Genomic DNA, 22,866 nt, shown 5'->3' on the forward strand with positions numbered 1-22,866 from the left:
GTGAAGAGATGCTTCTCAGTGCTCTGAATTGCTGCATGACACATCGTAAGACCGCTGTTTACCTAACCCTGTGTTCGTAATCACAAGCGCCGGCGCAGTGGGTATGCTGACCTGTGCCTCTTTGGGGTCGTAGGATAGACCCCTGGAAGTAAGAGAGGGGCATTCTCAGTTTCGCAAGACGATGCCAAATTGTCCTGTATGTTTTAAGGATAAATAGGGCTGCGTTCAGAAGTGTTAATGTTATTGTTCATTTAAAATCATTTCATATAGACTATCTAAATACAGCTGGGTAATAAGAACTGAGATTTTATTAAAAAAATTTTTTTTGACGTTTTTATTTATTATTGAGAGACAGACACAGAGCGTGAGCAGGGGAGGGGTAGAGAGAGAGGGAGATACAGAATCTGAAGCAGGCTCCAGGCTCCGAGCTGTCAGCACAGAGCCCGATGCGGGGCTCAAACTCACCAACTGTGAGATCATGACCTGAGCCGAAGTTGGAGGCTTAACCAACTGAGCCACCCTGGTGCCTCTAGAAGTGAGATTTTAAATGTAAATGAAGAGATACAGGAGTGTGAGACAAGAGCTAAGTAAAAACCCTATAAGGTTAAATTCGAATTGGAAAGTCATTTTATTTTTTTGTTCTTTGAAACAGTTTCTTTTAAGTTTATTTATTCTGAGAGAGAGAAGGCATGAGGGGGAAGGACAGAGAGAGAGGGAGAGACAGAGAATCCGTGCTGTCAGTGTGGAGCCCGACTCAGGACTTGATCTCACCAACTGTGGGATCATGACCTGAGCTGAAACCAAGAGTTGGATGTTTAACCAGCCAAGCCACCCAGGTGCCCCAGAAAGTCATTTTAAATTCATGGTTTTTTCTTTCCTTTCCTTTCCTTTCCCTTTCCCGTTCCCTTTCCCTTTCCCTTTCCCTTTCCCTTTCCCTTTCCCTTTCCCTTTCCCTTTCCCTTTCCCTTTCCCTTCCCTTCCCTTCCCTTCCCTTCCCTTCCCTTCCCTTCCCTTCCCTTCCCTTTCCTTTTTCCTTTCCTTTCCTTTCCTCCCCTCCCCTCCCCTCCGCTCCCCTCCCCTCCCCTCCCCTCTCCTCTCCTCTCCTTTCCTGTCTTACCACATATGTGTATTCATGGAAAAGCCCAAGAAACAACTGCTGTCCCATCCTTGTAGGTACCCAGTGCAAACACACCTGCCCTGAGGGGTGGGCAGGGTCTCGGCAAGAAGAACCGGGAACTTCTGGTATCTGTTGTATCAGAAAAAGGAGCCATCCGAGGGGTGGGGTGGGCACGATATCTAACAAATGCAGAGGCCGGAAGAAGGGGTCCCCACTGGCTATCAAAGGAATATGGCTGCGGTTGATTAAAATATTCTGAATATATTCCAGCCCTTGCGCTGGGCAGAACACTAGCCCCTTCCCCCACCAAATGTCCATGACCTAATCCTCAGAACCTGCGACTATGTGAACATTACTTGGCAAGAAGATTGCAGATGTAATTCAGGCAGCTGATGTTGCAGACTTTAAGATAAGAGATTATTATCCTGAGTTATCTGGCTGGGCCCAGAACAATAGCGAGGAAGGGAGGCGGGTCAGAGTCAGAGTGAGGTAGCTTGAGAAGGAATATCTGACATTTGCTGGCTTTGATGGTAGAATGGGGTCATGGGCCAAGGAACGTGGCGGCTTCTAGAAGCCTGCAAAGATAAGGAGACGGGTGCTCCCATAGAGCCTCCACTAGGAACAAAGCTCTGCTGGCATTTTGATCTTAGCTTAGTGGGACCCATTCCAGACTTCTGACCTACAGATCTATAAGATAATACTTTTCTGTGGTTTGGAGCTACCAAGTTCGAGGTAATTTGTTATATTAGCAGTAGGAAGCTAATATATCCATGATATCCAAAAGGGAGATCCCCAAACAAAACAGATAAAAACAAGACACCTAGGGGCGCCTGGGTGGCGCAGTCGGTTAAGCGTCCGACTTCAGCCAGGTCACGATCTCGCAGTCCGTGAGTTCGAGCCCCGCGTCGGGCTCTGGGCTGATGGCTCGGAGCCTGGAGCCTGTTTCCGATTCTGTGTCTCCCTCTCTCTCTGCCCCTCCCCCGTTCATGCTCTGTCTCTCTCTGTCCCAAAAATAAAATAAAACGTTGAAAAAAAAAAAAACAAAAAAAAACAAAAAAAAACAAGACACCTATTGGTCACCACTGGCAGTCAAAATACGGTACCAACTCTGTCCCTGAAAAGAGGCAGTCAAAAAGGTGAAGCATTTAGCGCTTTTCTTGCCTTTCCTGTAAGCTACAGAGGGCGATCACAATTTTTACTTGATGGGACATAATTCTTCCTTAAGAAGATTTACAGAATGGGAATGCAAGCTGGTGCAGCCACTCTGGAAAACAGTATGGAGGTTCCTCAAAAAACTAAAAATAGAACTATCCTACAACCCAGCAATGGCACTACTAGGCATTTATCCAAGGGATACAGGTTGCTGTTTCGAAGGGACACATGCACCCCCATGTTTATAGCAGCACTATCGACAATAGCCAAAGTATGGAAAGAGCCCAACTGTCCACCGATGGATGAATGGATAAAGAAAATGTGGTATATATATATATATATATATATATATATATATATATACATATATATACACACACATACACACAACGGCGTATTACTCGGCAATCAAAAAGAATGAAATCTTGCCATTTGCAACTACGTGGATGGAACTAGAAGGTATTATGCTAAGTGAAATTAGTCAGAGAAAGACAAATATCATATGACTTCACTCATATGAGGACTTTAAGAGACAAAACAGATGAACATAAGGGAAGGGAAACAAAAATAGTATAAAAACAGGGAGGGGGACAAAACATAAGAGACTCTTAAATATGGAGAACAAACTGAGGGTTGCTGGAGGGGTTGGGGGAGGGGGATGGGCTAAATGGGTCAGGGGCACTAAGGAATCTACTCCTGAAATCATTGTTGCCCTAGATGCTAACTAATTTGGATGTGAACTTAAAAAGATAAAATTAAAATAATAAAAAATAAAAACTCATTGATTGGTTAAAAAAAAGAAAAAAGAAGATTTACAGCAAGTGAACGTGGCAAGGATGATGGAATTGGGAGAGTCACCATCTTGCAACTCTTAATGGAAGTGTTGAGGTAGGCAAAGGTCATCAGAGCATGAACCCGCTAAATGCGGTGTCGTGGGGAATTTGAAAAGGAGAAATCCGATGATCACCAGCTCAGTTGTTAAGTAATTTTCACATCACTAAGAAGAAATAACTGTACCTCCGTGGGGGGGGGGGCAATTTGACATACGAAGACCATCTCGTGAGTATTCCTGCCCCCGGAGGTTGGACTCAAATATCATCCGGTCTTCAGAGGGAAACTTTCAGCGTCTAGGAAATACAGAGCTAGAGGAGCAGGTCGAATGACCTTAGAGGAAGCAAACAGATAAATCCGGAATAGGAGCTAGCCTCTGTACAGCTGGTCTTGGTGCCCTCAGTAAGTCACTGGTTGCGAATATAAAAAGCAGGTGTCGGGGAGAAGGAGGAGCTCTTGGTTAAAGCAGATTGGAGAGAGACAGTGGTCTAATGAGTGCGCGATCCTGATTATATTAGATCCTGGCTCAAAAGAGGACCCTAAGAGAATGATGGACATTTATGGACATCATGGACAGGGGAACTAGGTAGTAGATGTGCAGGAGTTATCATTATTTCTGGGGGGGGGGGGCATTCAGGGGAGGGTCAGTGTTGTTTCTATAGGGAAGGGGGTGGGAGTAATAACAGATTGTGTTTACGTAAGGAAAATGTCCCTAATTTTTAGATTGCAAACTGAGGGAGTAAGGGTAGAATGACACGCAGTCCGAGATTCCAAGCCTTAAGATGCTTTAAAGCTCGGAGGAGAAGTTGGGGCGAGGATAAAAGTAGCAGACGAAAACCTTGGTAGCTACTCAGGAGGCGTGGGAGGACGGTTACCGGGGCTCACTCTACTATGCTCTTCTGCATGTTTGAACATTTTCATTATGATCTTTCAAAACAACAGAGTAGATGGCTAGGCCTGAGGATCGCTGTTAGAGGCTTGCAGGGCTGATGGAAACTTCGGTTGGCCCGATGTCATGGGTAGGAGCACCGGTGACTTAGGACCTAAACTCCCGTGATGGCACATGCAAGATGTGCTGCGTCTCCAGTAAGTTAGTCTGCGGGAGGGTGGCGTGCTTTTTGGAAACCACGGTAGGGCGACTCAAAAAGAAACCCCGTGACACCGATCGCAAAGATGTGGGCAGAGGTTTAGTCAACTCACTCGTAGCCAGAGTCCTGACCAATCCCAAGTGGTGTGGACAGATTTACAACCTGTTGACCTGCAGACTTCTTGGGGGACGATGAAGGGGGAGCAGAAGCCATGAAGAAGGATTTCCAAGAGGCAAAGCAGGGTAAGAAATGAAACTTTAGAAAACTATGTCCATTTACCCCCTGAACACAAAAGACTTCCCTGAACTTTGTGAATATCATTCAAATCATAGCTCTGATGTTTAAACTTAGCAGGAAAAAAATATAACCCTTGCTATTTAAGATGATCTACCCTGTAAGCATCTTTCTAAAGCCTAATGAAACTCTACGATCCAGTCTCTGTTACTGAAATGACTTGAACAGCTTTCTGCTTTGTTTTTTTTTTTTAATGTTTATTTATGTCTGAGACAGACAGAGCATGAGTGGGGGAGGGGCAGAGAGACAGAGAGAGGGAGACACAGAATCGGAAGCAGGCTCCAGGCTCCGAGCCATCAGCCCAGAGCCCGACGCGGGGCTTGAACTCATGGACCACGAGATCGTGACCTGAACCAAAGTCGGTCGCCCAACCGACTGAGCCACCCAGGCGCTCCTACAGCTTTCTGTTTTTAAGTCATTTGAATATTAATTTGTCAAAACATTTCAAAATAATTACTTTAAAATTGGTCTTTTCTAATGTGTTGCTCTAAACCTGACCTCACTAACTACCGTAATTACCAACAAGACCTGTATGTGAGAAACACAAAACTTTATTTAAAGGCCAAGAAAGCCTGGATAAATGGAGTGCCACAGGATCTTTGCAGATAGGAAGACTCAGTTTGGGAAGATGTCAGTTCTCTTCAAAAGAATCTGAATCCAAGGCAATCCCAGTCAAAACCCAAACGAGAATTTCAAAGGACTTGAAAGGTGATTCACGTTCATCTGGAAGAGAAGAATGGACAAAAATAACCAGTGACATTTTGAAAAAAATGAAACAGTGGGGATCTGCTCTGTCTAAAAGAAAACATTGCTATAGCAGTTACAAGTGTGGTTGTGGTGCAGACATAGACACACATCCAGGGCACAACAAGCCTTGTGTGTATGTGTATGTGTGTATATATACATAATGTATACAAACACACATATTTAAAAAATTTTTTTTAAGTTTATTCATTTTTCAGAGAGACGGAGAGACAGAATGTGAGCAGGGGAGGAGCAGAGAGAGAGGGAGACACAGAATCCGAAGCAGGCTCCAGACTCTGAGCTGTCAGCTGAGAGCCTGACGCGGGGCTCGAACTCAGGAATCATGAGATCATGATCTGAGCCGACTGAGCCACCCAGGCGCCCCTACGAGCACACGTATTATATGTGAGTTTGGTTTATGAATAAAGGTGACATTTTGAGTCTGGTGGGGAAAGGCTGGTGTGTGATCTGGCAAAGTTACAATCCCTCCACATTGTACGAAAAAAGAAATTCCAGAGTGTTCGATGAGATCATCACAAAACTATTAAAAACAGAGAAATATGAGAGAATGTATTTTCATTGCCCTGGAGTATGATAAAGGGTTCTCGTAAGCAAACTGCCCCGCCCCCCAGCCTGTAAAGGAGATCAGCGGCTATGATCATGTGGACTTCTTGTGGGACAGTGGGTATCTTATACCAAATTGAGAGTCAAGTCAAAGAAAATTTACCTTGGCTGATTTTCTGTGGAGCCTATTTTAGTGTGTGAATCTGTTTGCCCAGACAGTGACCGGTTTACGCTGCCTCAGGGAAGAGTGGGGGACAGTAGGTCACGGTGGCGTTTGGGGGACGAGGAAGTACAGTGACTTATGTCCAATGAGTCAGCATTCTTACCGGTGGTAGAAACAAAATGTCATCTGTCAGTCCATGGAAAGGAAGTGTTTGCTTTAAAAAAGCCACGAAAGGGTGCCTGGGTGGCTCAGTCGGTTTGGCTCAGGTCATGATCTCATGGTTCGTGGGTTCAAGCCCCACATTGGGCTCTGTGCTGACAGCCCAGAGCCTTCTTGGATTCTCTGTCTCATTCTGTCTGTGCCCCTCCCCTGCTCGCACGCTCTCTCTCTCTCTCTCTCTCTCTCTCAAAAATAAATAAACATTAAAGACAAAAAAAGCCATGAAAGGCTGACATTAATCTCATGGGGGGTAATTTAGATACGCTTTTCACATAGTTAGAAAAATAAATGAATCTAAAAGTGGGAGCTGTTTGTGGTCTGGCGTGTGTGGTGTGTGTGTCTCTGTGTGTGTGTGTTTTAATTGCTGTTGTCCTTTGTCCATTTGGTTCAATTATTTGGTACAGGCTGAGGTGACATGACTATGAGATCCTTCTCGAGTGGTCCCCTTGCTTTCTCTCATTTCCCCTTTGCCAGTGGCCCCTCAGATTCTATAGTTTAGTCCTGTTGAGCTGGCCGTGCAGTCCCTGCTGACTGCCACGTTGGATTGGGGCTTCCTGTTCACTCCTCTGTCACCCCTATGGACAAGGGCTCTTTTAGGGCAGAGACCGGGTCGGAGGCACTGTGCGTTTCTGGCATCACACGCAGTGGCTGGCTGTCTCCTAGAAAGGATGCAGTACCTATTTCGAACGAATGAACGATTGTGTGAACCGATGACTACACTGTCTTTTCCTCCTGAGGAGGACAGGGGTCCACTGGGGACATGATACAGCAGTGCCATGTGACGTGCAGTGGAAACCGAAGTGACTTACCTCTGCCAGAGCTGGGGACAGCATCATAGTGTCAGTGATCCCGACGTGGATCCTGAAAGACAAGGAGGTTTTCATGTAAAAAGAGGTATTCGAAGGAGTGGCATTTAGAGTCACGGAGCAGTGAGAAAATCAAGCGTGGCCGCTCTGGGAGAAAAACCATGACACGATGTGGTTGACAAGGTGGGTTGGGGCCCCATTGGAAATGCTCCCGGTAACGTGCTAAGGAGTTAGGACGTTGGGCAAAATGGGAGGCCCTTGGAGTCTTGTAAATGAGATAACTGCATGGAAAATTACCCTTGGAAACGAGGAGGATGCTCTAAGCCCTGCTATAGACTCTCCTGGCCTCCGTCCCTCCCTCCTCTGATGCTTCGCTGTAAAATGAATCTGCTCGTATGTTGTTGCTGATTCAAAAGTATTCTGAAAAATAAAGGTGAATGGGTTCTAGAATGATCATTGTATCGCTTCTCAGCCTTTTGGCTAAGATCAAGTGTAGAATGATCATTGTAACTAATTTGAAGGGATGATTTGGGTCATGAGGTTTTAGTGGCTTTTATTAGAAGAACTGATGACCCCATAAATGTGTTCATCTCGCCAATTCTCTCTGTCCAGGGACGACTTTCGTTAAGATGATGGATTTTTACTGACCAGTGGAATTCGGGTTATGTTAGTGTCACTTTAATATCAGGTAATCTGTTGCAAAGAAAAAGGCATGAAGAGAGCTGATCTGGATTGTCAAAATATTGTAGAAAAAAACACAAAGGAGCTTAAATTCACATCTAGCGTAATTGGGTTGTGATTGTCTAAATGTAGACTGTCTCCTGCTGAAATGTTTAATGGTATGCAAATTATATGCAAGCCTTTCCTGCCAAAGATCTGGTGAACCGAGGAACCTTGACAAGAGTTGACATTAAACCGTCCCAGCTACTCTTACAGACCTCTTCAGAGTCTATCTGGCAGGATTCGGTGGTTTTAAATCTAGTGGCGGAGTTTTTATTGTGACTTTGGATAATGTAGCTCTATTTTGGGTGTTTAATGAGCAGTTAGTGGAAAATATTTAGTAACTACATATAAAAGAAAGCAATTTCCTTTTGGGGGAATTGAATCTTTGTATGACTGCTTAGTCATCTCATCTTAAAAAAAACTCTGCCTTCTGGGTTTCTTGGTGGTCAGTAATGGTAACCACTCATTTATGTGGTGCTTCTAACAAAGCAGTCTCTTCCCATAATTTTGCTTTATCTTCACAACTACCTTTTGCATCCTCATCTTTTGGGGGTGATATGTCACAGAGATAATTGTTTAAACTCATTTTGTTTTGGACACTAGAATAAAACAGAATTAAACCTCAAGAGAATATAGAGGCCTTTTTTAAAGTTTATTTATTTATTTTGAGAGAGAGAGAGAGCTTGTGCACATGCGCGTGCAGACCTCCCCCTTCCCTCCTCCCCCCCCCCCCCCCACACACACACAGGGGAGGGACAGAGAGAAGGTGAGGCAGAATCCCAAGCAGGCTCGGAGCCATCAGCACAGAACCCTAATGCGGGACTCAAACTCAGAAACTGTGAGATCATGACCTGAGCCGAGGTCAAGAGTTGGGACACTTAACTGACTAAGCCACCCAGGCCCCCCTATAGAGGCTTTTAAAATGGGAGTTGGCTCGCTGTGTCATAAATATCGTAGTTTTCTGCTAGTGAGGTGTTCAAGTACAACTTAAGCCTACCTAGTCCTTGGCCGGTAGAGAGCAGATCTTTCAACCACTTTAGTAGTAGAAGAAAATGTTAAATTACAATACAATATTTATTATACTTACCTTGTATTTATATGGCAGGACCCCAATAGGCAGGGTTGCTGTGTCTCCAGCTAGTTGGTGTTATATTAAAAAAAATCCATTAGGCCTCCCATCAATATATATGGTATTATATATAGTATATTATGCCTTATCTTTTTTTTTTTTTTCAACGGTTTTTATTTATTTTTTTGGGACAGAGAGAGACAGAGCATGAACGGGGAAGGGGCAGAGAGAGAGGGAGACACAGAATCGGAAACAGGCTCCAGGCTCTGAGCCATCAGCCCAGAGCCTGAGGCAGGGCTCGAACTCACAGACCGCGAGATCGTGACCTGGCTGAAGTCGGACGCTTAACCGACTGCGCCACCCAGGCGCCCCTGGCTGGTTAATTTTTTAATGAGACAAATCACTAGGTAACAATATTTACTAAATATAATCCATTTATAAACATTTTATAAAAGATCCATTTTTATAGCAAGTGCAATTTGTTATAATATGTTTATGGAGGAAACATAAAACCTACTAACTTAAAAATCTTTTTTCCTCTGGGCACCTGGATGGCTCAGTTGGTGAAGCATCTGACCTTGGCTCAGGTCGTGATCTCGCAGCTCACGAGTTCGAGCCGCACATTGGTCTCTCTGCTGTCAGTGGTGGAGCCCAGAGCCCAGAGCCCGACGCGGGGCTCGAACTCACAGACCGCGAGATCGTGACCTGGCTGAAGTCGGACGCTTAACCGACTGCACCACCCAGGCGCCCCATATTATGCCTTATCTTGATGAGGAGGTATGTAAAGAAATGGTTCAGGAGTCTGGAGGGTTTGATTTTTAAAAAAACTTTCTTTGATGAAAATTTTAACCATGTACAGAGAGAATAGTATAATGAAATTGATGTAGCCATCACTCGGCTTTATGTGTTATCAACACACAGCCAATCGTGTTTCATCCGTACTTCCTAATTCCCTTTAGATTATTTCGAAGCAGAGCTAGACATAATCTGTCATTGCATCTGTAAAATATCTGTATCAATCCCTAAAAGATAAGAACCCTTTTAAAATATAAAAGCATAAACATGATGTAACACATTGCTGCTGCTAAATTGTAATACTTCTAAGGAAGTATTTGGCAGATATTTGGTCTGTATTCATTTTCCCAGTTTTTTATTTTAAAATGTTTAAGCGTATTTATTTATTTTTAACGTTTATTTTTGAGAGACAGAGCATGAGTGGGGGAGGGTCAGAGAGAGGAGACACAGAATCCAAAGCAGGCTCCAGGCTCCGAGCTGTCAGCACAGAGCCCGACGCGGGGCTCGAATTCACGAGCTGCAAGTTCGTGACCTGAGCCGAAGTCGGATGCTCAACTGACTGAGCCACCCAGGTGCCCCCAGTTGATTTATTTATTTTGAGAGAGAGAGAGTAAGAGAGAGAGCATGTGCACACGAGCAGGGAGGGGAGCAGAGAGAGGGGGAGAGAATCCCCAACAAATTCCATGCTGTCAGTGCAGAACCTGATGCAGGGCCTGATCCCTGCACTGTGAGATCATGACCTGAGCTGAAATCAAGAGCTGGACAGAAGCCACCCAGGCACCCCTCTTCAATTTTTTATAAGATTGGAGTTTTTTTGTTGTTGTTGTTTGTTTTTTTAGGTGCCCTGCCATCATTTTTCCCTCTTGCAATTGATTTTCCTAAAGAAATAGGGTCGGGGTGGTAGAGAATTTCTAACACTCATGATTTTGCTGATCATATCCCAGTGATACAATTCAAAGAAAAACGACAACAACAAAAACCAACCCAGCTTTTTTGGGGTATAATTAACATGAAACACATTGCACACATTTTGAGGGTCCAGTTTGGCAAGTTTTATCTACACCTGTGAAGCCATTACCAAAATTAAGAGAACGCACATATACATTTTGTCATCTTCCAACAATTGTCAATTCTCTGACACCAACTGAGTGTCCTACAGTTCAACTCAATCCTGATGCTAACTACCCAGAGTTGACACAGCCTCCAAGTTAAGGGCTCAGCCCCACAAGACTGCCCCACTTCAGATGCCAGCTGCAAATGGGGTCCTGTAGTCTCTTTGCATTACTGCCTGGCTGACTACAAGTTTGGAGGTTCCCATGATCCTCCCCTTATGTTTGAGATTTCACTCGAACAACTCACAGAACTCAAGAAGGTGCGATACTTACGGTTCATTTTATTGTAAAGGATACAACTCAGGGACTTCAAAGGGACTGTTATATAGGGCTGGGTCTTGTGGGAAGGGGTGGGGCACAGAGCGTCCCTGCCCTGTCCGGAAGCACCAGTGTCCCAGCATATCCATGGGGTCACCAGCCTGGGAGCTCTTCAGACCTCATCTTTCTAGAGTTTTTATCAAAGTTTCATTATGTAGGCGTGATTAAATCATTGGTCGTTGGTAATTGAACTCAGTCTCCACTCTCCCAGATGTCAAGTGATGGGCCAATAGTTCTACCGCTCTAATCACATGGTGGGTTTCTCTGGCAACTAGCTCCGCCCTGAAGCTGTCTATGGGCCTCCAAGAGTCACCTCATTAGCATAAACTCATGTAGGGTTGAAAAGGGATTATTATGAATTAGATGCTTCTACCATAAGAAAATTCCAAGGGTATTTTTAGGAGTTCTGTGCCAAGTACTGGGACAAAAACCAAATATATATGTGTGTGTATATATTATTTTGCTCTGTGCTCCATCACGCAAAAGTTTGCTTCTGCCTCTTTGTAATCAGACACTGTGTTTTCTCTGTCTCTGTCTGTATGTTTGTCTCTCTTTTTTAATCTGGCTTCTCTTACTCAGAATCATTATTTTGAGTTCCATTAGACAGGTTAAATGAAATAGAAAAATTCCTTCAAAGACACAAGTTACCAAAGCTAATACAAGAAGAAACAGAAAATATAAATAGCCCTATATCTAGGAAAGAAATGGAGTGTGTAATTTCAAAACCTTCCCACAAAGAAAATTCTAGGCTCACGTGGCTTCACTGATGAGTTCTACCAAACATTTAAGGAATAATTAACATTGTTGGGCACCAACTCATCCAGAGAATAGAGGAGAAAGGAATTATTCCCATCTCCTCTTATGAATCATAGCATCTGGATATCAAAACCAGAGAAAGCTATTGCAAAAAAAAAGACCAGACTTCTATACTGAAAGCTATAAAGTAGTGATGTGAGAAATTAAAGACCTAGATTAGTGAAGAAACATATCATACTTACGGATTCTACACTTATTATTACTAAGAGGTCAATACCCACAAACTGATCTATAGATTCAGCACAATCCCAATCCAAGCCCCATCAGGCTTTTTCTGGGCAGAGATTTCTGGGGAAAAACTTACATGGAAATGTAACAAACCTAGGATAGCCAAAAGACGAACAAACGAACCAACCAAAAACTCCACAAAGGCAGTAAAACCAAATTGAGGTACCTGATTTCAAGACATACTCTAAACCTCTAAAGTCAAGAAAATATAGTATCGATGTAAGAGTAGACATACAAATCAATGATACAGGATAGCCTAATGAAAGACCTTCCCAAATTTAGTGTTGTATCAACAAAAGGTGCCAGGATAATTCAATGGAGTAAGGATGCTTTTTTTTTTTTTTTTTTTTTTTTTTTTTTTACCCCAGCAAATGATATCGGAATAGCGAGGTATTAGGAAGAAAAAAAGAACCTTGAGGTTTTACTTTGTATCATACACAAAAATTAACCTGAAATGGATCTTAGACGTATACATTGAAGCTAGAACTTTAAAATGTCTAAAGGGAAATACCAGGTTAAAAATCTTTATTACCTTCAGATGCATAAGATCTCTTAGCGTGGTCCATCAAAGAAATAATAAATCGGAACTCATAGACTAGACACTTGTGCTCTTGGAAGGATTTCATAAAGAAAGTGAAGACAGGGTATGGACTGGGTGAAAATATTATGATCATGTAAATCGGACACTAGACTCGATTCCAGGACATAGTCAGAAATTTTACAATTGAGTCATAAGACAAGTAACTCAATTAAAGGTAGGCAAAAGACTTCACCCCATGCCTCACAGGAGATAGAAGTACTCCAATAATCGTGTCCAAACGTACTCAACATCCTTACTCATTAGCGAGATCCTAATTAAAATAAGCTACCACTACACTGCCTAACAGTGGCTAAAACTGAAAAGACTGACAACCAAAGTGTTGGCAAGGAATACGGAGCAACTGGGACTTCATGTGTTGCTGGTGGGGATGTAACGTCATATAGTCAGTTTGGAATATCATTCAGCAGGTTTTTCATAATGTTAAGTATAATTAACCACGTGACCAACAGTTTTACTCCTGGATATTTACCCATGAGAAATGAAAACACGTGCCCGTAAAAAGACTTACACACAGATATTTAAGGCGGCTTTATTTGCAATAGCCCCAGACTGGAGACAACCCAATTGTCTATCAACAGATGAATGGATAAATGGTGGAGTGTTCATGCAATGACATACTACTTGGCGATGAGAAGGGACTAAATACTTAGTGCACAACACTATGGATGAAGCTTGCTTATGTCAAGTGAAAGAAGTCAGACACACGACAACATATTGTGTAGTTTTATTTATGTAAAATTCTCAAACTGGAGGAGGTAAACCATACTAAAAGGAAGGAGATCAGTATTTGCTTGGATCTTAGAGTATGGGGAGACTGATTGCAAAGGGGCATCTTTTGGGGTGATAGAAATATTCTGCATCTTGATTAGGGTAGTAGTTGTATGTGAAAAACTCATCTGTTGGTACACTTAAATATGCATTTAACCATATATAAATTATACCTCAGTTTGTTTAAAATTTTTTTTAACATGTATTCATTTTTGAGAGACAGAGAGAGACAGAGCGTGCATGGGGGGAGGGGCAGAGAGGGAGGGAGACACAGAATCCGAAGCAGACTGCAGGCTCTGAACTGTCAGCACAGAGCCCGACGCGGGGCTCAAACTCATGAACTGTGAGATCATGACCTGAGCCAAAGTCGGACACTCAACCGACTGAGCCACCCAGGCACCCCTTAATCAGTTTGTTTTCAAGAGGGGGCTGCTAATGCCAATTTTTTCCCCCACCAGTGGATGATAGAGACTCAGTCTCTACTTTTTCCATTTGGATATTCACTTTTCGTTCACTTACAGAATAATCCTTAGCTTCTCCATTTCTCTACCTTGCTGCTTATATATTAAAGTTCCATATTTATGTGCTCTCTATTCCATTTCATTGATCAATTTGTTTATCCTGTCTTAATTATTTTAATTTCATAATAAGCCCTGTTCTTATTATTCTCTTTCTTCATAAATGTTTTTGCTCTCCTTGATCCCGTGTTGTTCTGGATACAGTTTATAAAGACTAATAGTTTCTATGTTCTGTGAAAAACTCTGTGGAATATTGATGGGGTTTGAATTGATTTCACAGATAAACTTGGATAGATGTTGAATTTTTGCAATACTAAATCTTTCTGTTCATAACTATGGTGTTCTTTTCCATTTATTAAGATTTTCGGTGATGTCTCTCAGTACATTTTGTAATTTTCCCCATAAAGTCCTTGCCCATGTTTTGAAGGGTTTATTTCAAGGCATTTGGTGTTTCTTATTTTATCGTTAAGTGAAGTCTTCTTCTAATTATGTTTTCTCACTGTTTATTGTTGATGTATAGAAATGTGGTTTTTAAAAATTGCAGTCATGCATCCAGGGAACATTTGCTTTTGTTTCAGAAAGAGCTCATTAATCCATTAGCGGAATGTGTCACATGTGCGCGCACACTTGTATGTATTTTGAGAACGGTGGTGTTGAGGGTGAGCGTTCCCACAGCCCTGGGGTTATTTTTGGTCCAGTGTCTACACGTCAGGTTGGCCCTGAGTCACAGGACAGGATACCAGCTGGAGCCATGATGCTCCCAGCTTTAAGTGTAGTCAGCCGACCGTGCGATCACGGCTGTCAGTAAGAGGGCTCTCTCCAGCCAGCATCCTTGAGTTAAGACATTCACGTATTGTCCACACTAGGGATGGTTTCTCATGATGCAGGCTGTCACCGTTAAAACCGTGTCCCTCTTCTCTTTTAGTATCCGGAGTGTGATGCAGAAGTACCTCCAGGAGAGAAATGAAATAACCTTTGACAAGATTTTTAACCAGAAAATTGGTAAGTCCCACTTACTCATTTGGCATACAGTCTAATAGTGGTTTCAGGTGGCATCACAGTTATGTGTAAATGCAGCCTTTCGTGCTTTCTATGCTTTTATAGCTCTGGCTGGGAATGAAGGACATTTCATGTAGCAATAAGATACGTAATGGTTACTTCCATCCCTACTAACAGACCTCGTGAATAAGCTCTTGGGAGACAGACTAGCTCGATTCGAGGGTTTAAGGCAGTTTGGGGGTTGCCAAATCAAAGGATTGGGTAGTTGGTAACCAGAAAGAAGTGCTCTGGGTTTCGGACCCGCTTCTGAGGTCCCCACCTTTCCTCACTGCTGTTGTACTCTCCGTGATCGCAAGGAGGTGTCCCGTGTCTTCATAAACATATTGCACTCCTGTGTTTGGCCGGCTCCTTGCAAAGTGTGGGGCTGGCGCACTTGATCTCATCGGTTTTCGCTGGCTGACAGGCTTTACACACTGCTCCTTATTGTCAGTTCCCCATCAATTACTCTTATCCCTGAGGCTCCATTCAGTAAGTAAAGCTTATCCCTGAGCCTTACTTAGCAGGTCACCAGGACTCTCCTGTTGTGTGCATAGAGGTCAAGGATCCATTTCTCTCTAGCTGGTACCCAGTTCTGGGCAGTGCTGGGCTTGGCCGGAGCAAGTGTGTGGATGTATAGGCGTGTTCTCCGATTACCAGCAGCTAGTGCTTGGAGAAGTTAGGACTGGACAGGAATAGCTCTAGTGTGAGGTTCCAAGGCTTGGGGAGCATTGGAGTATTATGCTTCCGAAGGGCTGGCAGTTTGTTTAGAGGTTAGATAAGAGCTGGAGTCCACATACTTTCTTTTTTTCATCCCCCCAAATCCGTTCCTGCTGTCCAGAAGTTTCCTACACTATATTTTTATTCTCAACTCAGATAGGATTCATCGTTTGGCCTGCCAGCTGGGTATTTTGTTAATCTGCCCATAGTAATGTGATAAACAGATAATTCCAGGATTTCACATGAAATCACCTTAGCTGAATACGAGAGAATTGGAACCTTCTTTCCTTCCCTTTACTTGCCTCCCACAATTACTCAGATAAGATTTGCCGAGGAACTGTGGCATCATTTTTAAATGACTTTAATACTCGAGGAAATGACTTTATTAAAATTGCAAGAAACTGGTTATACAAAAGTTTCCTGGAACTCCCTTTCTGCATTTAGTCCTGTCTCCATGATTCACAGACCCACAATGACCGATCCCCTTGAGACTGAATATCCTTGGAAGTAATTGTGGGCAGCCCTCCTCCTTATAAGTAAGGAGTCATAGACTCGGGTCGGTGAAGTGACTGATTCTGATTTGTAGTTCTCCTTGTCCAGCCATTCTGTAAAGGCTCTTGGAAAGGAAACCATGGATATAAAATGTACTGCTGAGGGTCACCCTGTGAGAACTGGATAGTTTTTTGTGTTTTGTTTTTTTTAAGAAAGCGGCATGATGCTGTCTTGTGTTCAACTAAAGTAGAAACCGGTGCAGAAAAGCCTTCGGGTTTTGGCAGACTTTTTAGCTAGCCTCCAAAACTTGGCCATCTATGCAGGCGACAGAGCTGCTTTCACAGCCCCTGACGTTCAGTGGTGAAAAGCTGGATGCCGTTCTCCGGAGAAGCAGGTGGAGTACTGCCCCGTCTGTGCTCAGAGCACAATGTGTGGAAAGCTAGCGGCCCGTAGCTACCTAGAAATCTTACATCCTGAGCGTCGAGCGTCGCGATTTGGCTACGGAACGGAGCGGTCGAAAGAGTTTGACTTTCATCTCATGCTTCGTTGCTGCTTCTCCTTGCGTTCACGGCGTTGGGTTAACTGTCATCTATATAAATAAACGCCCTCCCCCCCCCCCCCCCCGCTTTGCTTCTGCTTTTGTACGAAAGAACGGAAAACAAAACTCTCACGGTAACGAGAGAGAAATTCATGTCTTTGGGAGACAAGGGAAGAAAGAAATGCCTTATTTATTAGTTGAAATTTAAAAATAGGTCTATAGCTCTGTTGAGAGCTACTTGCCACGGCGTCTCTCTCGTTTCACGTGTGCAGTTCAGCAGTTTTTAGCGTGTTCACAGAGTCGTGCAGCCCTGAACCCAGCCTCATCTTAGAACGTTTCCAACACCCCCAGAAGAGGCTCCATACCCATCAACACCCCCACCCCCACCCCGAGATACCACTGATCTGATTCCTGCCCCTGTGGATTCGCCCAGCGTGGACATTCCTCCCGGATGGAATCAGACGATGCGTGGCCTTTGCATGGGGCTTCTCTCATATTTTAAAGGTTCCTCCCTGTGGTGGCATGTGCGGGTACTTCATTCCTTTTTGTGCTCGGTGATATTCCATAAGATGTGGCTGTGCGCGTGTTGTTCATCCATTCATCCGTCGGCGGATGTTTGGGTTATTTCCGCTTTTTGCCTATTATACATAATGCTGCTACGAGAGGAAGGTGTTTCTCAACCTGTGATGCGAGCGGGTGGTTCCCTGTTACTAAGGCACACTGGAAGATTGTGACGAACCCGCTGTCGCCTGTGCTCTCGTGCCAGTCTGTGAAATGCACTGAAGGTTATTTCTCCCGTTGTGTTTTCTGATCCTCACCCCGCTCCTGTCCGCCGTCCCCGCAACACACATGCAGGCCCCCAGACATGTCTTTCCTTCCCATTGTTTTGATCCAACCCTTACCCGAAGATGACCCCAGGGGCCCTTGATCGGAGGCCCTTACTGGCATTAAGGTGGCCTTGCGTCCTGGCCTCAGTCACACAGGTTCTGCCCCGCGAGCAGCTTCCTTGGGCACTGATGGCCTGTGAATTCTCTCGGTGAAGCTATTTTGAAGAATTTAAAAGTTGCTTAAATGAATAAATGATTCCTTCCTCTTACCTTCCTTCCCCTTCGTGAGCTTGGAGCTGGGCAGAGGAAGCTAGGTCTGAACTTGGAAGGTCACAGGAAAGAGCAGCAATCATGGGACGGGGGGCGGGGCGGGGGGGGGGCGGGATGGGGAGACAAGAGTGCGTGGTAACGTCGCCAAACACACGTCTGTAGTTACGTCCGGACATCGCTGTACATTCAGTGTCCGTCTGGTCCTTCCTCCTGCCCTGTAGGGTTCTCCTTTTCAGCTGGTGTGAGGGATGGGGGCAGGACGGAAGGTGGCCTGTGGTTGGAGTGAATCTGTCCTGCTTTCTAGGTCTTCTTTTCTTCCCATTTCGCTCCCCCTCACCCCCCCCCCGCCCCGCCCACTGCCTTTTGCCTTTGTTTCTCCCATCTGTTCCATCCGCCCCTTTCCATGACTGCCTCCATGTGTCACCAACTTGTTGATTTTCTGTCGTTCTGTTGTTTCCCTTTCACCGTGTATCCCCTGCCTATCAATCAGCCCCTTTTCTCTCGTCCGGCACCTCCCGCCCTCCCCTGTGCTGAGGTTAGCGCCTGGTTTGGGGGAGCTGCCTGCCAACCTGTGCTGCAGCCCGCGTGCAGAAACGCTTTGTGAAATGGAAAAGTTTACTCAGTCTCAGTCGTATACTCAGTCTCCGAAGCTTTGTTGAGATGACGGGCGATGCGCCGGCCTGTTGGCTATACCCCAAACTGGTTGATGTTTCGTTAAGTTTTCTGAGCTATGAAGGGGGGGGTGAAAATATTATCTGCTGCATAAGGCAGTTGTGAGGATGCAGCAAGAAATGTCTGCAAAGCCCTTAACACAGGGATTGGTTCTCAGCAGATGCTCTGTGAATGAAAGCCCTGAAATGAAATTGTTTATTATAAAAATTTATAATTTTTTATAATTATAAATTATAATTACAGGAAATACAGAAAACGGAAGTGTAATTTAAATAATCCCATGAAGAAGCAAAGAGAAAAATTCAGAATGTGGAACATTCTACAATACAGCGGGCCCAGTTTCTTCAAGAAGTCCGTTACCTGTGTGTGGGAAGGGGAGGGGAGGAGGGGGAAACACCTGTTCTAGATTAAAAAAGACATTATTACCAACTACAATATAAGAACATTATTTGGACCCTGAATCAAACAAACCAAGAGTAGAAGGGCATTTTTAAGTTACTCAAAAAATGTGGGGGTGCCCGGGTTTAAGCGTCCGACTTTCGATTTTGGCTCAGGTCATAATCTCGGGGTCCTGAGATCGAGCCCCACGTTGGGCTCTGTGCTGGTATGGATCCTGCGTTGGATTCTCTATCCCTCTCTCTCTGCTCCTCCCCCACTTGCATGCATGCTGTCTCTCTAAATAAATAAATAAATAAAAATTAAAATAAAAATATCTAGTTATGCCCAAAACTAGACTAATAACCCCCCATATATGTTTGCCAGCCAGATTTTTTTATTTTACAACATTTTCCTTGTTCATCCTCTCTTTGCATGGCTACCAAAATATATATTTTTTAAGTTTATTTATTTTGAGAGAGAGAGAGAGAGAGAGAGAGAGAGATTGTGCAAACAGGGGAGAGACAGAGAAAGAAAGAGAGGGAGAGAGAGAGAGAATCCCAAGCAGGCTCTGCAGTGTCAGCACAGAGCCCGATGTGGGGCTTGAACTCACGAACCGTGAGATCATGACCTGACTGAAGTCTAGAGTCTGATGCTTAACCAACTGAGCCACCCAGGCACCCCTGCCAAAATATTTTAAGCAATTAGCAAACTCTTTTTAGAGTTTCAGCCCTATATCCATCTGTAAAGACTATGAATGTTTTCTTATACAACTTTAGTCTCTACCCCAACCAATGAAAACAGTGATTCTTGGGGCACTTGGGTGGCTCAGTTGATTGGGCATCTGACTTCAGCTCAGGTCATGATCTCGCGGTTCATGAGTTTGCGCCCCCCATTGGGCTCACTGCTGTCAGCACAGAGCCCACTTCAGATTCTCTGTCCCCTTCTCTCTGCCCTTCCCCCACTTGTGCTCTCCCCAGAATAAATATTTAGAAAAAAAAGAGAAAAGAAAATGATGATTCTTAGTTTAATATCTGATTATGGTTCTTACTGTAATTCCAAGTCTATATTTATATTTTTTCTTTAGTTTTTTTTTTTTCTTTTAGAGAGAGAGAATTTGAGTAGTGGGGGCAGGGGGGCACAGAGAGAGAGAGAGAGAGAGAGAGAGAGAGAGAGAATCCCAAGCAGGCACCATGCTTAACTTGGAGCCTGATGCAGGGCTTGATCCTATGATCCCCGGGACCATGACCTGAGCCAAATTCAAGTCAGACGCTCAACCCACTGAGCCACTCGGGCACCCCCACATTTTTTCTGAGTAACTTAAAAATGCCCTTCTACTCTTGGTTTGTTTGATTCAGGGTCCAAATAATGTTCTTATATTGTAGTTGGTAATAATGTCTCTTTTAATCTAGAACAGGTGTTTCCCCCTCCTCCCCTCCCCTTCCCACACACAGGTAACGGACTTCTTGAAGAAACTGGGCCCGCTGTATTGTAGAATGTTCCACATTCTGAATTTTTCTCTTTGCTTCTTCATGGGATTATTTATTTATTTATTTATTTAAAAAAAATTTTTTTTTCAACCTTTATTTATTTTTGGGACAGAGAGAGACAGAGCATGAACGGGGGAGGGGCAGAGAGAGAGGGAGACACAGAATCGGAAACAGGCTCCAGGCTCCGAGCCATCAGCCCAGAGCCCGACGCGGGGCTCGAACTCACGGACCGCGAGATCGTGACCTGGCTGAAGTCGGACGCTTAACCGACTGCGCCACCCAGGCGCCCCTTCATGGATTATTTAAATTACACTTCCGTTTTCTGTATTTCCTGTAAATTGGAAGTTAGCTCTAACAGCTTATTAGATTGGTTCGACTTTTGTGGCAAGAGTGCTTTGCAGGTGGCGCTGTGCACTTTGTGGCAGGAAGCACATGACACGGAGCTGTCGCTCTGCAGTGCTGTCTCTAAAGTGAGTTCAGATGTGGTCAGTTGTCAGCTCCTCATTATGCTGTCGTCTGCCATGCGTTTCATTTTCATTGACACTGGTTGCCTAAATCAGTTATTTTTTTTTAGGAAGTTGCCAGATTGGCGGGGGGAGGGGGGGTTCTGATTATGCCATTCTTTCCATATTTATTATCGCTGCTCATCCACGAAGGCTATTTGGTTGCCTTTAAATATAGTTCAGGAAAAGGCAGGTGCAGTTGGCCGAACTTGAAGGCGAGGCCCGTGACTTTGGCCTCATGACGTCACTCCCGCAAGTAACCCAGCGAAAGAGATTTTACAGAGGAAACCAGGACTGTGTTCCGGGTGGGCTTAATCTACTCACACCAGCCCTTTAAAAAGCAGAGAATTTCCTCAGGCTGGCAGAAGAGGAAGTCAGAGAGAGCAAAGCACAAGAATGATTGGACATGGCTTTCCCAACTCTGCAGGTGGAGGGGACCACGTGAGAAGACGGTGGGTGTCGGCTAGGAGCCGACCAGGAAGCCAGGACCTGAGTCCTACGACCATAGGAACTGAATTCTGCCAGCAACCTGCATGAGGTTGAATGCGCCTGACCCTGGGAGCCTCTAGATAAGTCCCCAACCTGCCAAAACTTTGATTTGGGCCTTGTGAGCCCCTAAACGGGAAACCCAGGAGCCTGCCAGGACTTGTGTCCTCAAAAATTGTGAGTCAGGAAGGAGTGGTGCTTTCAAGTCACCGAGTTTGTGGTGGTTTGTTACACAGCACTAGAAAACAGGGTAGATGCTTAAGTCTTTGTTTTCATTTTATTATTTTTTAAGTTTATTTATTTTGAGAGAGAGAGAGCATGAGTGGGGAGGGGCAGAGAGAGAGAGGGAGAGAGAATTCCAAGCAGGCTCCCCGTTGTCAGCGCAGAGCCTGATGTGGGGCTCAAACTCACAAACCGTGAGATCGTGACTTGAGCTGAGATCATGACTTGGCTTAACCGACCGAGCCACCCAGGCGCCCTGTCTTTGTTTTTGTTTTGTTTTTATTTTTTTTTTTTAATGTTTATTTAGTTTTGAGAGAGAGAGAATGAGAGAGAGAACGAGTGGGGGAAGGGCAGAGAGACGGAGACACAGAATCCGAAGCAGGCTCCAGACTCTGAGCTGTCAGCACAGAGCTTGAAGTGGGGCTTGAACTCAGAAGCCGTGAGATCATGACCTGAGCTGAAGTCCGAAGCCTAACCAACTGAGCCCCCCAGGCGTCCCCGCCAAGTCTTTGTTTTTAATTGCCAGTTTTCAGAATAAAAAAGATTAAGTGACAGGCTGCTTTTATCCTCCTTTTCTCCTTCTTAAACAGAAATTGTAAGTCTTAACAGACATCAGTTATGCTGATTCCTAATTTGCTATCAGTAAAACCTACACTCATTTCAGTAGGGACACAGTGTTCTTGGTTTGGCTTATCTGAAGAATGGTTTTAAAGAGATACCGATTATTGAAAGACAGACCACTTTACCAATTGGGGTTAAGATTTTGTTACCATTTTCTTCAGTAAGATACACTGAAATAATCTCATCATATGCAAGTGAGGCGCATGGCTTTTGATAAATTCCATCTGTCTGTCGACAATCTACTTAACTCCTGTCTGCCTAGCCAGTCTCATTAGAGGGCAGTGTGTCTGATTATAAGGAGACTCCAAAATAGGTACTTAATTCATGAAGTATGCAAATGTTACCCTCGTGTAGGAAGAACAACCTGGCTTATGTAACATTACGTCACCTATTGCCACCGGATCATCTCCGTTTATCACACTGACTCCCATTTGTGCCAGCGGAAGCCTGCCATATGTAGACCGTAGTCTTTTGGTTCTGGCTTCTTTCATTTAGCATAAGATTTTGGAGGCTCAACCACACTGCGCGTACCCATCCTTCACCAACCCTTCTGTGGCTGAATTAATATTCCATCCTATGGATAGACCACAGAATTTGTTATCCACTCGCCAGTTGGTTGATGGACACTCAGATTACTCCCACTGTTTGTTACAAACGATGCTGCTGTGAGTGGTCATGTGCCAGTGTGG

The 22,866-nt window shown here is 44.3% G+C and overlaps 1 protein-coding gene across 1 annotated transcript in view; it reads left to right on the top strand.

The window, feature by feature from the left end:
• Nucleotides 1-22,866, top strand: part of GRK3 (G protein-coupled receptor kinase 3) — a 127,962-nt gene that overhangs the window by 11,411 nt on the left and 93,685 nt on the right. Inside the window, exon 2 of the mRNA XM_030335772.1 lies at nucleotides 14,852-14,928. Within this exon, the coding sequence (XP_030191632.1) occupies nucleotides 14,852-14,928 (77 nt within the window). The remainder of the gene's footprint in view (nucleotides 1-14,851; nucleotides 14,929-22,866) is intronic.

The sequence above is a fragment of the Lynx canadensis genome, chromosome D3 (assembly GCF_007474595.2).
Source record: "Lynx canadensis isolate LIC74 chromosome D3, mLynCan4.pri.v2, whole genome shotgun sequence".
NCBI classification, from domain to species: Eukaryota; Metazoa; Chordata; class Mammalia; order Carnivora; family Felidae; genus Lynx; species Lynx canadensis.